The 16,209-nt window shown below is 57.0% G+C and overlaps 1 protein-coding gene across 1 annotated transcript in view; it reads left to right on the top strand.

Moving 5' to 3' along the window:
- The window catches only part of TRPM2 (transient receptor potential cation channel subfamily M member 2), a 45,616-nt gene that overhangs the window by 5,694 nt on the left and 23,713 nt on the right, over positions 1-16,209 (top strand). The window contains exons 4-11 of the mRNA XM_007452492.1: positions 777-957; positions 1,507-1,673; positions 3,233-3,413; positions 4,658-4,719; positions 5,818-6,018; positions 11,328-11,430; positions 13,771-13,892; positions 14,117-14,455. Of these exons, the coding sequence (XP_007452554.1) occupies positions 777-957; positions 1,507-1,673; positions 3,233-3,413; positions 4,658-4,719; positions 5,818-6,018; positions 11,328-11,430; positions 13,771-13,892; positions 14,117-14,455 (1,356 nt within the window). The remainder of the gene's footprint in view (positions 1-776; positions 958-1,506; positions 1,674-3,232; positions 3,414-4,657; positions 4,720-5,817; positions 6,019-11,327; positions 11,431-13,770; positions 13,893-14,116; positions 14,456-16,209) is intronic.

Here is a 16,209-nt window from a genome sequence, read left to right as displayed (position 1 = left end):
GGGGGGGGGGTGGGGAGGGTAGTGGGGAGGACCTCGAGGATGGGGTGAGACCCAGGAGCAGAGGCGAGAGTCCTGCCAGCAGGGGGCGGGGGCCCAGGCCTTCCAGGGAGCACGAGGGCAGGGCGGGCGGCAGCAGCCGCACTGTCCTGCAGGGTCTGGTGCAGCTACTTATTTCTGTGCTGGGGTTCTGGGACCTTGAGCTTCTTGTTAGCCTGGTGTGACCTTTTCCCTCGACGACTCTCAGTTGCTGACGCTGCCCACTTGGCCCAAGAGGCTGAACACGGAGGGTCGGGCTGGGGTGGGCACCGGCCCCAAGCCCTGCCCCTCGTGAGCCAGTGTCGGTGCGATGCCAGGCCCCTCCAGGCTCAGCTGGCTTAATCTGAGAGGGGCCTCCTCTGCGGAGCATTGGTGGGAGCGGGGAGGGGGGAGGCGGTCTTCTGCAGCATGGGGGTAGGGCAGGCGGGCAGCAGCCGGTCAGACCCTGCGGAGGCGATGGCGGGCGTGGCCTTCCAGCGAGACTGGAATCAGGCATGGGGCTCAGGCTGGGGGTGCTCCCAAAACAGGGGCCAGGGGCTGGTCTCCTCTGGGCAGCCTCCCCCTTCCCTCAATCAGTGTGCTGCTCGGGTGCGGCCACTTTTACTCGCTGGGTCTGGACCCGGGTGTGAGCATCCACCAGCCCAGCTGGGACTCTCAGACACTGCTGGTGTGGGACGGCTGGGCTCTGGGGCGGGGGTGGCCGCTCACTGACCCTCTGGGATCTCCTGACCTCCCCACAGTACGTCCGCCTGTCCCAGGACACACCCTCCAGCCTGATTTACCACCTCATGACCCAGCACTGGGGCCTGGACGTCCCCAACCTTCTCATCTCCGTGACGGGCGGGGCCAAGGACTTCAGCATGAAGCCCAGGCTGAAGAGTGTCTTCCGAAGAGGCCTGGTCAAGGTGGCCCAGACCACAGGTAGCGCCGGGGCTGGAGGGCCCAGGGCCCAAACCACAGGAGGGGCTCGGGCCTGGGAGTGGTGGGTGGGGCGGAGGGTCCCTGGGAGGCCAAGTCGGGGCCTCGGGGGTCAGCGAGGCCAGGCCCGGGCCAGGGGGGATGTGTCCGGTCAGACTCGCCCCGCCCTGTCTGCTGCTTGCTTGGCTTGCGCGTGGCGGCAGATGCAGCTCTGGTTGGCTCTCCGCTAGTGATGCTTTGAAATAGACACATTCAGAGGCAGTTCTGAGATGCCGTGCTCCTGAGAGCAGGACAGAGGGACGCAGCAGGGAGGTGGGGAGAGAGGGCAAGGCCTGCAGTCAGCGATGGGGGTCCTGTCCTGTCCCCGCCCCCGCCTGAGCAACGCGGGGAACCGCGGCTCCCAGCTGCCACAGGAGGACGTGATCGTGGCGGGGCTTCCCTGAGGCCCTGGTTTGGGGTAGAGGGTCTGCAGATGTGGGGCAGTGAGCCCCGGAGATGCACAGGGCATAGGCGTCGGACGTGTGCGTGGCAGGGCCCTCTGCTCCTTCCCAGGGGCCTGGATTATCACCGGGGGGTCCCACACGGGCGTGATGAAGCAGGTGGGAGAGGCGGTGCGGGTCTTCAGCCTGAGCAGCAGCTACAACGAAGGGGAAGTGGTCACCATCGGAATCGCCACGTGGGGCACCTTGCACAAGCGGGAGAGCCTTATCCACCCCGCGGTGAGCTGGTGGCTGCTCCCGGGGCGGGCGGGGGCGGGGCGCAGCAGGGAGGCCGAGGGGCGTGTAAGACCTTAGCGGGTGCTCAGCGGACAGGCCACCACCTGGGCAGCAGGGTGAACACAGTGTGGAGGGGAGTGGCTGGCCAGGGACACAGGAGACCCAGGCTCAAGCCCCCATGCCATGGACCCTGGTGACCCCAGGCGAGCAGCTACCTTGGTTGGACTCTGGTTTCCTCCCTTGAGATCACGGGATGGGTCCACACAAGAGTCTCTGGAGCCGCCACTGGTCGGGGGCTCCTCCTGACACCTCCCTGATGAGAAATGGACTTTGCAAGAAGGCGGTAGCTTGGCCGGGAGCACACAGCCAGTGAGCATCTGGGTTGTCAGATCCCAGGGCCTGGCCTTCTAGCCCAAGGATCGACAACACTCTGGTTCCCCTACTGAAGACAGAGCCTTCCTGCGTCCGTTCTCCTGGGTGCAGCCCTGAGAAGCGATTGCTTAAATGTGGGGATGTGAGTGGGAAAGATCATTCGATTCATTCAGTAAGATTTTGGAGGACAGTAGGTGTGACATAATGAGCACATGGCCACCTAATCCATGGAGTCAGGAAAGTTTGGGGGAAACACTGGCCCCAAAGACAAGTCTCCTTGACTTGCTGAGGAGACGTTATTATAACAGCCCCGTGAGGGGTGATTTATGAACGAGCCCTTGCCCTTCCCGGCCGGTGGCGGCATGCCTTCACTTCCTGGGGAGAGCATCCTCTGGAAGGTGATTCCTTGTGTCCGTCACAGACGCTTGTCATCAGGCCATTCTGCCCCTCGGCCCTTGTCCTTTTGTGTCAGCGTCACAGATGTGCTTAGTGCACGGGACCGGTTCTGTCTTGAATGCTTGTTATACGAAGTGGAAATCTGAGGCCACGGGAGACTGGCTGACTTCCAAGATCACTGCACTGTTCTCCCCATTTCGAGTTCAGAAGACTTCCTGCGATACCACCTGCCATCCTCTGTGGACACCAGGGGCCGTGTGCGCGGCTCCGGCAGCCACCCCTCCTGGATCTGGGTCCTGGGGCTGCTGGGACAGATGACCACAGAGCTGGTGGCTTAAAGCAACAGAAATGTACTCTCTGACATTTCTGGACACCAGAACTCCAAGACCAGTACCACCCGGCCAAAATCGGCAGGGCCAGGCTCGCTCCAGACACTGTGGGGGAGGAGCTATTCCCTGCCTCTTCCAGCTGCTGGTGTGTGGCCGCATCACTCCAGTCTCTGCCTCTTGGTCACATGGCCCCCTCCTCCTCCTCTGCACCCTCTTCTAAGGACACCTGTCATGGCATTTAGGACCCACCTGGATGATCCAGGTTAATCTTCCCAGGCTAAGACCCTTAGCTTCGTCACATCCGCAAAGACCCTTTCTCCAAATGAGGGAACATTCACAGGTTCCAGGCATTAGAGCCTGACAGCTTGGGGTGGGGCGTCACTTATCCAGCCTGATGGAGCTCCTGTTCTTGGTGGGAAAGATGTAGAGCTTTCCGTCTGTCCGTGCCCACCTCTCCATCCCCAGGGCGGCTTCCCAGCTGAGTACATCATGGATGAGGACGGCCAAGGGCACTTGACCTGTCTAGACAGCAACCACTCCCACTTCATCCTTGTGGACGACGGGACCCATGGCCGCTACGGCGTCGAGATTCCCCTGAGGACAAAGCTAGAGAAGTTCATATCGGAGCAGACCAAGGAAAGGGGAGGTGAGCGAGGCACGCTTTCCGGGGTGCTCGGGGGGAGAGGGGAGCAGGCCGGTCCAGGTGTCTGGGGCTCCGCTGGCCGTGGACCTTCGGCAGCAACCACTCCCACTTCATCCTTGTGGACGACGGGACCCATGGCCGCTACGGCGTCGAGATTCCCCTGAGGACAAAGCTAGAGAAGTTCATATCGGAGCAGACCAAGGAAAGGGGAGGTGAGCGAGGCACGCTTTCCGGGGTGCTCGGGGGGAGAGGGGAGCAGGCCGGTCCAGGTGTCTGGGGCTCCGCTGGCCGTGACCAGGACATTCGGCAGGTGGGGTGCTGGGGGGGGCGTGGTCAGAACACACCTGGATGTCTGTACGCTTGTTCAGGGGTTCATCTTCTTGCGTCCCTTTTAACCAGCAGAAGGAAAGTTCGGGCAGGCACTGAGGTCATAGCATCCTACGGTCACTTTACATCACAAACACGTCTCAGTTCAGAAATCAGAGCGTGCAGTAGTCAAAGCTTGGACCTTGACATCTCTTCCCTTGTGGGTGGGATGGGATGGATTCTGGGGTGTCGGGAGGTCAAATACACAGCATTTTGCACACGATTTGCGGGTTGGTTGGACACCTTTGAGCCGAGGTTTTCAAGCTTCATTGCACATCAGGGGTCCCCAGGGTATGGGTTCACCCCCAGGGTCTCTGATTCACAGGTCCGGGTAGTGAGGACTTGCATCTCCCAGTCCCCAGGGGACACGGATGCTGCTGGCCTGGGGACCACACCTGGAGAACTTGTTTTGACCAAGAGAAGCTGGGTGGGGAGTGTTGGGGGTACGTGAGTGTGTGGGGACGGCGAGACCATGTGGGCTCTTGGAAAGAATGTTTGCTTCCCAGGGAAAGATGTTTCTAGAATCTTCACAAGCCCTCCTGGTTGCTAGGCTGGATGAAAGGCTGAGGGTGGGGCTGGCTGGCCAGAGGACGGAGTTGCGACGCCGTACTCCCGCGCCATGCATGGTGCCCTCTGGCTTGACGTGTCCCCAGCCCTGCCCAGACTCGAGGTGCCACGAAAGGGCCACAGGGAAAAACAGCCTGGTTGCGGTGGCCAGCCGGGCAGAGCAAACCAGCTGGGGGAGGCCTGGGTGCTGAGGATGGTCTACAGCCTTCGCCTTCCCTCCACCCCAGAAAGGGACAAGAGTGCACTCGGTTAGGCTGCAGCTGGCAGGGGTGGGGGGCCCACGATCCTAAACTGGGCCCTGTGCTTTGTCCTAGGTGTGGCCATCAAAATCCCCATCGTCTGCGTGGTGCTGGAGGGGGGACCCGGCACACTGCACGTGAGTCCTGGCCGGGGAGGGCGGGGGTGTGCTCTTGGGGGTCAACTCCTGCTGTGGGTGGGACGACTGGCCCAAGTGCTGTCACCAGCCCCCCAGGGGGGTCATCAGCAAGAGGGGACAGGGATCCTGTCCGCTGGGTGGGGGGGTCGGAGCCCCTTGAGTGGCCCTGCCGCAGGAGGGGTGCTCTGGCTTTGGCCCTGGGGCTTGACCTGCACAGAAGAAAGAGGGGCTCCAGAGGGGCCTCGGGCAAGGGTGGAGCCCATGCCCCCGCCAGGACTCCCGGGCAGCCCATGGGGGGTTTCTGCAGCTCTGCACCCGGACTCCCGGGCGGGGTTCTCAAAGTACAGCCCTCGGCTGCCCCTCAGCCCCATGGGACCAGCAGCTAGATGTAAAGCAGGATCCTCAGTGGCTTTGACATGCTGCCGTGGACCTTTGTTCAGAACCCACTCTCTGGCGTGGGATGGGCCTCCCTCGTGGAACGCGGGCCAACGTGACCTCTGCTGTAGTAACACACGACTTTACAGCCTGCAGATTTGGGGCGAGAGCATGGCATTCTGTTTATGGGATCATCGAAAGCGCCTGTTTATGTTGAGTAACCGCAGGAGGTCAACACAGGATCCTGGAGTCCCTGGGAGGACGGGATGTGTCTGGTCCCCACTCCCCCCGTGGCTGTCCTGCAGCATCGCCCAGAAAGGGCGTCCTTCCTCCTGGGGTAGAGCCCCTCCCTCAGCTTGCTCCCCCTGGGTCTCCGGGGGTCTCCCTCGATGTCCTGGTTAACGAGGGGGCGGAGCTTTGGCAGTGCCCCCTCCTTCTGGGGATGGTGCTTGCATCCACACATCAAAGTGTGGAAACATACAAACCTTTCGTGACAGTGGTGTTGAGTGAGAGGCCTGAAGGAGGTGGTGTATCGGGTGTGTATCCCACGTACATCAGGATCAGCCACTTTCCCCTCCGAGCAGTGGGATGCTACCAAGCAAATGCCTTCTGTAAACTTCGCAGTAGCCAGACATCAACTCTGTTTGAGCATCTCTGTATTAGAAGGTGTCCGTGCGGGTGTGGAGTCAGGTCCCGGGCTCACGGTCAGCCCCTGTGTTGCAGACCATCTACAATGCCATCACCAACGGCACCCCATGCGTGATCGTGGAGGGTTCGGGACGAGTGGCTGACGTCATTGCCCAGGTGGCCAGCCTGCCCATCTCCGAGATCACCATCTCCCTGATTCAGCAGAAGCTGGGCCTGTTCTTCCAGGAGATGTTCGAGACCTTCACCGAAAGCAGGATTGTGGAGTGGACCAAAAAGGTGAGGCACACGGGCGCATCGGTCACCAGGCGTGGACCTGCAGCCAGTAAGTTAGACGCTGTCAGCCTGGTAAGCGGGACCAGGGCACGCCAAAACCAGACACGGAGACCCCAGCGGGCCTGGGGCGGGCACAGGAGTGATCTGCAGAAGGTGGGGGGCTGTGAGCCCTGAAGGCAGTGGGCCCAGGGCAGGTGGGAAGCCCTCGGCTGAAGCAGCAGGCTGTCCTCAAGGGAGGACGTGCTCAGCCTCTAGCCTGCAGAACTCCGGGCCTGGGCCGGTACCGCAGGGCATGAGGCACGGCCGTCCCGGGAAGAGGACCCTGCTGCACTGGGCGGGCAGGAGGCTGGTGCTGAGGCCCCGGGGGCGGCAGAGGAGTGGGGAGCCCAGATTCCGGCAGAGGGGCGCTGCCAGGTGACGGCAGTGGGTGGCAGGGTCCGGTCTGGCCTCCAGGCCTGGTGACCTCAACGCCACTGCGGAGATTAATGGAGACCTTCTGGGGTTTGCAAGGCTGGCAGACGTGCCAGATGGGGACCCATGCGTGGTTCCGGGAACCGTGTGGTGATCTGGGGGCTGCTTCACGTGCACCCTTAGATAGAGGCATCGGTGGCCCGGGCCCATCTTGGGACCAGTGTTCTGGGGGACCCCCCCCCATCTCCAGGGGGTTTGGAGACTTGAGACCTGGGAGGGAGCTAGTTACGCCCAAAACGGGCATCCTTTCTGCCCTGTGGGCAGGAGGTACTGAGTGGAAACACAGGGAGTTGGGGACATGACCCTGCGGTGACAAGTCCAGAGAGAGACCATCGGAAGGGCGGCCTCAGCTTTACTTCATGTGCCTGCCTGTCCTCTCTCTGTCTTTGTTTTATAATAATTTTAGATTTGTGGAAAAGCAGCACAGGTAGTGGAGGGTTTCTGTCCACCCTTCACCCAACTCTACTGCTGTCAACGTCCTACATAAGCCCGGTGCATTTATCAGAACCTAGAAGTGAACCCCAACAGGGATGACCCTGTTGACCAAACTCAGGCTGTATGGATGTCATGTTGATCTACTAGGGGCCTTCTGCTGTGCCGGAATCCGAACCATTAGCTTGATCTCTTCATTGTCTTTTTTCTTTCTTTCTTTCTTTTGTTTTTTTTTTTTAAGTGTGACATTTTCTAACTAGCCCACCGGATTCCAAAGATTTTCTGGAACATCATCATATGAACTGGATGAAAGTGGGCTGCTCTGGTTGTGGGCTCGGCTGGGGGCTCTGGGGCTTCGCTTTCTGCCCATCCCCTCAGCTCCTGAGCTGTGAGCCTCGTGGGTGCTACCACCCCCAAGAGCTCTGGTTTGGGCCCTTCTCCTGACCCAGGGAGACCATGGCTGTTACAGCCCAGGACCATAATTGCCCTGCATTTCAGTATTTCTGCTTTAAAGTGCATTGGTATTTGCTCTTTCATAGTTACAGTGGGAGATAACACTGGTTACAGATGGGTGTAGACTTTGCTAGCATTCCTTATAGACAGGGTCCTCGGTGGACCGGGGTGGGGGGTGTGGGGGGGGGGAGAAATAGCACAGAAATGTGCATACGGAAGTCCCTCCAGGTCCTGAAAAGAAGGAATTTCTTTCTCACATACTATGAGGCTATTTGGCTCAGTTGGGTGATCTGGGGCATTTGGAATGGACCTCAGAATTGGCCATCTCCCCAGTCCAGATTTCAGGGGCCCTGGTGAGCTCTGCAGAGGGACCCGAACCCACGGCCATGGTCCCAGCCTCCAAGGGGGGTAGGTGTGAAGAAGAGCGCTGGCTGATCCCTGATCCCCCACGAAGCCCTTGGCCGGTGGAGACCCCCCGCACCTGCGGCCCCTGTGGTCCTGCCGACCCTGCTGTCCGGCCACACTCTGAGCCCCGGGTGCAGGGGCTCACCCGCCCCGAGGTCGCCTGACCTCTATTTCCTGGCAGGATTCTTTGTGGGATGGGGGCAGTCAGCGCCTCTCTGACCCTCGGTTTCCCCAACAAGTTGGGGCTGACAAAGCAGTCAGGGTCCGTGACTTTCATCCAGCTCCGTGGATGCTAAAGCCAGGCTGTAAAAACTCATGGAAATTTAGTTTTAAGTGCCTGACATGTGCTTTTCAGGGCACATCTGTGGAGCAGCTTAGCTCCCACTGCGTCCAATTTTGGGCCATGTGGACGGTCTGTGCCCACCAGCCAAAGATCACGGGGAGGGCTGGGACCCCGGATGGGGGCTGGGGAGGGGGAGGGCAGCAGGCCTGCTCCGAGGGGAGCCAGGCGGTTTTTGTGGGCGGCACAGTGGCCCTGCTCTTGTCTGTCTTATTGTGGCCTCAGAGGACCTCCTTAGAAACCAATGTTCTGTGAGATTGTTTTTGCTGTTGGCATCAGCTCGGCTGCCAATGGACATGGTGGAGATTGGCTGGCCGGCTCTGTGGCCTTTCCTCAGTCTTTAAATTATTCAGGCAATTCTCAGAAGTGGATCTAACCTGCCAAGGTTTAAAGGGGCCTGTGTTTTCAATCCCTTGCCAAGTAGAGGCCTTAAAGTGGTGTTTCATACACACCAGTCTCAAGCCAGGGGGTTACCCTCAGTGGTTGTTCTCATTCAGTGGGGAGAGGACCCCCAGAGCCGTGATCACTGATTCACTCCACAAACCTCAGGGTACTTGGGTGTGGCCCTTGGCGGATGTGGACATCTGCCATGGGGGTCTCATTGCCAGCCCGCAGCCAGCACCACATAGCTGGGGTCGGAGGTGTTGCTGGCCCTCTCTCAGCAATCCTGTTTTCTTATCTGATAGGCAGGGTCCTCGGTGGACCGGGGTGGGGGGTGTGGGGGGGGGGAGAAATAGCACAGAAATGTGCATACGGAAGTCCCTCCAGGTCCTGAAAAGAAGGAATTTCTTTCTCACATACTATGAGGCTATTTGGCTCAGTTGGGTGATCTGGGGCATTTGGAATGGACCTCAGAATTGGCCATCTCCCCAGTCCAGATTTCAGGGGCCCTGGTGAGCTCTGCAGAGGGACCCAAACCCACGGCCATGGTCCCAGCCTCCAAGGGGGGTAGGTGTGAAGAAGAGCGCTGGCTGATCCCTGATCCCCCACGAAGCCCTTGGCCGGTGGAGACCCCCCGCACCTGCGGCCCCTGTGGTCCTGCCGACCCTGCTGTCCGGCCACACTCTGAGCCCCGGGTGCAGGGGCTCACCCGCCCCGAGGTCGCCTGACCTCTATTTCCTGGCAGGATTCTTTGTGGGATGGGGGCAGTCAGCGCCTCTCTGACCCTCGGTTTCCCCAACAAGTTGGGGCTGACAAAGCAGTCAGGGTCCGTGACTTTCATCCAGCTCCGTGGATGCTAAAGCCAGGCTGTAAAAACTCATGGAAATTTAGTTTTAAGTGCCTGACATGTGCTTTTCAGGGCACATCTGTGGAGCAGCTTAGCTCCCACTGCGTCCAATTTTGGGCCATGTGGACGGTCTGTGCCCACCAGCCAAAGATCACGGGGAGGGCTGGGACCCCGGATGGGGGCTGGGGAGGGGGAGGGCAGCAGGCCTGCTCCGAGGGGAGCCAGGCGGTTTTTGTGGGCGGCACAGTGGCCCTGCTCTTGTCTGTCTTATTGTGGCCTCAGAGGACCTCCTTAGAAACCAATGTTCTGTGAGATTGTTTTTGCTGTTGGCATCAGCTCGGCTGCCAATGGACATGGTGGAGATTGGCTGGCCGGCTCTGTGGCCTTTCCTCAGTCTTTAAATTATTCAGGCAATTCTCAGAAGTGGATCTAACCTGCCAAGGTTTAAAGGGGCCTGTGTTTTCAATCCCTTGCCAAGTAGAGGCCTTAAAGTGGTGTTTCATACACACCAGTCTCAAGCCAGGGGGTTACCCTCAGTGGTTGTTCTCATTCAGTGGGGAGAGGACCCCCAGAGCCGTGATCACTGATTCACTCCACAAACCTCAGGGTACTTGGGTGTGGCCCTTGGCGGATGTGGACATCTGCCATGGGGGTCTCATTGCCAGCCCGCAGCCAGCACCACATAGCTGGGGTCGGAGGTGTTGCTGGCCCTCTCTCAGCAATCCTGTTTTCTTATCTGCAAAATAGGGGTAATTGGTACTTAAACTCAGAGGATGGAGCAAGGTCACCTGGGAGAGTGCTAAGTGGTTGGTCAGCACATACGCACTGACAGTACCTACTTTATCCTGTGAAGCAAAGCAAGGGTTAAATCCCGGAGTGATTTCAGCTGGAGGATGGGAGTGGGGTTGGGGAGAGAGACCAGGGGTACTTTGGAGTTGACATGAAAGCTGGACCCCGAGGGGTTAGGGAGGTTGGGGTCTTAGAGGTGGAGGTGGGGTGTGCAAGGGGCCCTCTAGGTGGGAGCGGTCTGTACAGAGGCAGGAGCTGCACGGCCAGGCTGCGAAAGGAGGTGGGAAAGCAGGCGGGACGGCCGGGAGCTGGGGGAGGAGCCTGAGGCTTTGGGGGTGTGGGGAACTAGTGGATGGCTCCCCCCAGTCTCAGGGTGAAGGGTTCAAGGCGGGGCAGCTACTGGTGGCAGACACGGCAGCTGAGAGATGATAGATACGATAGGTGATAGCTAGATAGACAGGTGATAGGCAATAGATGATAGGTAGATAGATAAAATAGATAATAGATAATAGATACATAATAGATAAATAAATAGATAATAGATACATAATAGATACATAATAGATAGATAGACAGATTGGAAGGGTGGGTAGGTAGTTAGGTGTATAGGTAAGTAGGTAGATAGATACATAGGTAGGTGGGGTGACTAGCTAAATAGATACATAGGGTGGGTAGGCAGATATATAGAAGGGTAGGTAGGTAGGTAGGGTAGGTAAGTAGGTAGACAAGTGGGTAGGGTTAACAGATAGGTACATAGATACATACACACACATACATACATGCATGCACACACAGACTGATGGATAGCTAGGTAGGTAGGTAGATGATTGGATGGACGAGTGGATGGATGGAAGGACAGACAGGTAGGTGGGTAGGTCCTCCCCGAGGCAGGAGGACCCGGGAGAAGTCTTCAGTTAAGCAATGCTGAGTGTTGATCAGTGACCGATCAGTGAGGTGAAGATTCTTTACACTTGGGCTGTGTTTTCCACCCCACAGGCCACTCGCAAACACCGTGTCTTTGGTCCTCATGCATCTTTCATCCTCACCGTCTGGGGTGGGGGGGGGCGGGGGGGCCCTGGCTACACAAGCAATTAGGAGTCCTGCCTGGGGCTCTGGCTCCGTGTCCAGGGCCTTGGTTCTGAGGGTGCCTTTGGGGAGGCGGGAGGCATCTCACGTGGGGACCGTCTTTTGCAGATCCAAGACATTGTCCGGAGGCGGCAGCTGCTCACCGTGTTCCGGGAAGGCAAGGATGGCCAGCAGGACGTGGATGTGGCCATCCTGCAGGCCTTGTTGAAGGGTGAGGGGCAGGCAAAGTGGGGATGAGGGGGAGGAGCCGGCTGAGGGTTCAGGACCCTGAGTCCTGGCCTAGAGGAGCCAGAAATGCCACCCGTGGGCAGATACGCTGGTCAGAGGGCAGCTGGTGGTGGACCTCGTCAGGCCTACCTCATGCTCTCCCTGGACAGGTGGCTGCCCACCACCAGTGTTGGGGAACAGGCTCCTTTCTCAGCTTACCTTTTTCCCTGAAATCTGAGTGCAGCCTGCACTGATTTACCCCTTAGTGGTCATCATAGTTTCTCATAAAATTCTAGCATAGAAAGAAAGAATCTTGGAAGTCTGCTCCTGTCTCCCCACGGTCTGTCTCATGTTTAACGCCTCTGCCCCCAGAGCAGGGCAGAGTCCAAACACAGGGGTCCTCAGGACCAATAGAGCTCTCGACCGACTTCTGCTCCGTAGCCTGACCTCTGCCCTCCGGCCCGTCCTCCCCGGGCCCACGCTTCACTCCTCTCTCTCCTCCCACTTCTTGTGGGGGAGGGAAGCCAGTGCTACCCTGCCCCTCCTGCGGTGTTGCCATGGCTGAGACATCCCTGGTGCCCAGAAGCCTTTGCTCTGCGCTGAGCAACCCCTCGCCCTGGCAGGACACCAGCCCCAGGCCAGCCCTGACGGCAGAGTAGGGGGCTGTCGTAGCAGAGGATCGGCTTTCACGTTTCTGTGCATCCGTCCACACGCCATGGATGCGGGGCTGGGCTCCTCTGCCTCCTTGTCAACACTTGGTACTGTCAGTCTTTGCAGCTGTAGCCCTCCTGGTGGCCAGGAAGGGAGATCTCGGGGTGGTTTGGATTTGCATCTCCCTGGGCTTCTTGGCCATTTGTATTTCATCTTGGGGAAATGTCTGTCAGATCTTTTGTCTGTGTTTATTTGGTTATTTGTCTTCTTATTTTTGAGGTGTATGAGTTCTTGATATATTCTCATACAAATTCTGTGTCGGATGTATGTGTTGGGTATATTTTCTCTTGGTTCATGTTCTGCTTTTTTTTTTTTTTGTGGTACGCGGGCCTCTCACTGTTGTGGCCTCTCCCGTTGCGGAGCATAGGCTCTGGACGCGCAGGCTCAGAGGCCATGGCTCATGGGCCCAGCCGCTCCGCGGCATGTGGGGTCTTCCCAGACCGGGGCACGAACCCATGTCCCCTGCATCGGCAGGTGGACTCTCAACGACTGTGCCACCAGGGAAGCCCTGCTTTTTTTTGTTTTAAATAAATTTATTTTATTATTTTTGGCTGCATTGGGTTTTTGTTGCTGCACGCGGGCTTTCTCTAGTTGCGGCGAGTGGAGACTACTCTTCCTTACAGTGCACGGGCTTCTCATTGCGGTGGCTTCTCTTGTGGTGTAGCACGGGCTCTAGGCACGTGGGCTTCAGTAGTTGTGGCATGCGGGCTCAGTAGTTGTGGCTCTCGGGCTCTAGAGCACAGGCTCAGTAGTTGTGGCGCACGGGCTCAGTTGCACTGCGACATGTGGGATCTTCCTGGAGCAGGGCTCGAACCTGTGTCCCCTGCATTGGCAGGCAGACTCTTAACCACTGCGCCACCAGGGAAGCCCCTCATGGTCTGCTTTTATACGTCCTTCGAGGTGTCTTCGGAGAGCAGAAGCCTTCTATTTTAACACATTTTAGTTTTACTAATTGTTTTCTTTGTGATTCATGTTCTTTGCATCCCAAGCAATCTCTTCCTTTCCCACAGTTGCAAATATTTTCGTCCGTTTCACTGTGGAAGCTCTATAGCCACAGCTTTTATATTTAGGTTTATGATCTGCCTCAGGTTACTTTTTCTCTGTGGTGTGAGGTAAGGGTCAAAGTTCTTTTTTCTTTTTCCCCAAATAACAACCCATGTTTTAAAATGTTAACCCAGCAAGAGCAGAAACTAGTTGGGCAAAATACTTGCACTGAGAACCTGGGTGAGGTGGTGGTTTTGCCGACAGGGGAAAGGAAGGAAATGTGATGGTCTTTGTGGTCCAACTTTTGAGCGTGAATCTGAAATGCCTGCCTTTCAGAGACCCGTGTCTAGTTTAAACTTAGTGTGGGGGCTTGACCAGAGCTGGGGACAGAGTGGAGGGCTGGGGTGAGTGGGAGTGGTGACAGAAACCCAGAGATTCTCTGATTCTACCACTGAAAGGAAAAGGGATTTTATAAGGGTGCGTGCAGGGGAAAGGGGGGGGGGTATGGCGGTGATTTTGCGACCTTATCTATTCAATTAAAATGATGGAGACGGGTTGGTGACACACCCCTCCCTCTCTGACTTTGTTAGGTGGGGAGTGGCTCGGAGGCCCAGATCAAAGCCCCTGATGCGTGTGCTTTTACCTGCAGCCTCTCGGAGCCACGACCACTTTGGACACGAGAACTGGGACCACCAGTTGAAGTTAGCAGTGGCGTGGAACCGCGTGGACATTGCCCGGAGCGAGATCTTCACGGACGAGCGTCAGTGGAAGGTGAGGCTGCGGGGGGTGCCCTGGGGAGGGGCTTGCTGGGCCTCGGAGCAAGGGCAGGCCCTGAGGTGGCCTCGTGCAGACCCCAGCTCTGCCCTCAGTGAGGGCAGCTGGCACGTCTCCTCCTCCCGAATCGGGAGACGCCGGCATCCCCGTCTCGGGGGCACTGAGATGAGGGTTATGCGGGGCGATGACCACATGCATGGTCCCCCACGGCCCGCTCTCAGCCCTCAGAGCTGTACCCCATGATGACGGCCGCCCTCATCGCCAACAAGCCCGAGTTCGTGAAGCTCTTCCTGGAGAACGGGGTGCGGCTGAAGGAGTTCGTCACGTGGGACACGCTGCTCTACCTGTATGAGAACCTGGAGCCCACCTGCCTGTTCCACTACAAGCTGCACAAGGTGCTGGCCGAGGAGCCCGAGCGCCCGGCGCCCCGTGTGCAGATGCACCACGTGGCCCAGGTGCTGCGGGAGCTCCTGGGGGACTCCACGCAGCCGCTGTACCCCCGGCCCCGCTCCAGTGACCGCCCGCGCCTCCTGCTCGCTGTGCCCAACATCAAGCTCAGCGTGAGTGCTGGCCGTGTGCCGCGCGCACCGCTGTGTCCTCGGACCTTTGAAACACGGGCTTTTATTTTCACTGGGAAAGTCAGCCTGGGCTGCCGTAACACAGACGGGGCGGCTTACACAGCAGGCGTCTTTTTCTCCTTGCCCTGGAGCCTGGAGTCAAGGTCAATGTGTCGGCAGTGGGCTTCCGGTGAGGTCTCTCCTGGCCCGCAGGGGACCAACCACCTTCTTACCCTGTCCTCACACGGCCTGTCCTCAGTGTGTCTGGTATCGTTTCCTCTTCTCCAAGGAACACACCGGTCCTGTTGGACGAGCACCCCACTCTCATGACCTCATTTAACCTTGATCACATGCTTGAAAGCCCATCTCCAAATACAGTCACATTAGGGGATAGGGCTTCAACATATGAAATTTGGGGGACACAGTTCAGACCATAACTCTCCCTTTCTGAAGACCTCCAACGGCACAAAAAGTTATGTGGGGGAAATGCTCTCCCCTGTGCCCTGTACCCCGAGCCCTGCTCACAGGTGTAATCGGTGTCTGTGTAGCCAGGTCAGCATCTCGCACTCGTATCTGTGTGAGATGTATGTGTGTTGCAACAATAGGACAGGGGCTTTTCTAGTCTGATGGGGATCCCGCAGCCTCTCAACATTAAGTACAACGCTGGCGTCTGTGTGTGTCTTTATGTGAGGGAGCCTCTTCTTCCGACTTATTGAGTTTTTACAAACGAAGCCTCAGCGCCGATCTTTGTCAGATGCCTTTTGAGGAGTTGAACTGCTCTTCTTTGACCTATGAATTTGGTGAATTATAGGTCGTTATTATTTTTTGATTCCTGTTTTGAATTTCAACTCGATTGCAGGGTAACGTGTATTTAATATAGTGTTGGATTCCCAATATTTTTAGGGTTTTGCATCAGAATGTTTAAGTCTTTAACTGTAGTTTTATTTTGGGGGGGTTATATTTGTCAGGTTCTGGTATCAGTTTTATGTTAGCTTTGTAAAAACATTGGGAAGCCTTTCTTCTTTCTCTGCCCTGGAACAGTTTATGTGGCTGGAGTTCACTGCTTCTTACAAGCTTGGCAGACTCCCCTAGGAGTCCATCAGGGCCCGGTGCCTTTTTGGGTAGTAACTGATAACTTTCTCATTTTCTTTCCTGATGGTCCCGATGTTTAGGGTTTCTGTCTGTTCTAAGATCATATCTGATTTTGTTTTTTTCCTGCTAGAAAATTATCCACTTCCTTAGGTTTGCAAATCTGTCCATTGTCCTGTGTGAGCTATTCCTGACCCCTGAGAATGATGGGGCTGTGATTTGGTTTTATATATTTACAGTTCTGCTTCTCTTGAGTCCACTGTGTGTAAGATGTCCAGTTGGAATGTGCTCAAGTGGATGCTCACACAGACCCATGTCTGTAATTTAAGAAGATGAACTAATTTTTCTTTTTTTATAAAAATGAGTCTTAAGGCGATTTCTAAAATCACTTAAGGAAACTGCAATTTTGTGTGTGACGTGGGAAGTGTGTTGTTTGCTTCTGGGAATTGTTTCCAGACTGTCTGAGGATGTGTTTATTTACTGATGGGCCAGGAAGCCTGGGTTCTCATATCACTGTAGGTTGAGTGTGTCTGGGGTCAGGGCCTTCCCACTCACACATGGCTTTGTCTGTCTGGTGTTTCTTGCTGACCTTCTCTGCAGGAGACATGGTGTAGGTTCCCTTGAGGAGCTCACAGCATGAATCTATTAACAGACTCTGTGTTAGAATT

This window comes from Lipotes vexillifer, unplaced genomic scaffold (genome assembly GCF_000442215.2).
Source record: "Lipotes vexillifer unplaced genomic scaffold, Lipotes_vexillifer_v1.1 scaffold545, whole genome shotgun sequence".
In the NCBI taxonomy this organism is placed as follows: Eukaryota; Metazoa; Chordata; class Mammalia; order Artiodactyla; family Lipotidae; genus Lipotes; species Lipotes vexillifer.
The sequence above is the reverse complement of the archived record's forward strand: the minus strand, read 5'-3'. Positions and strand labels throughout refer to the sequence as shown.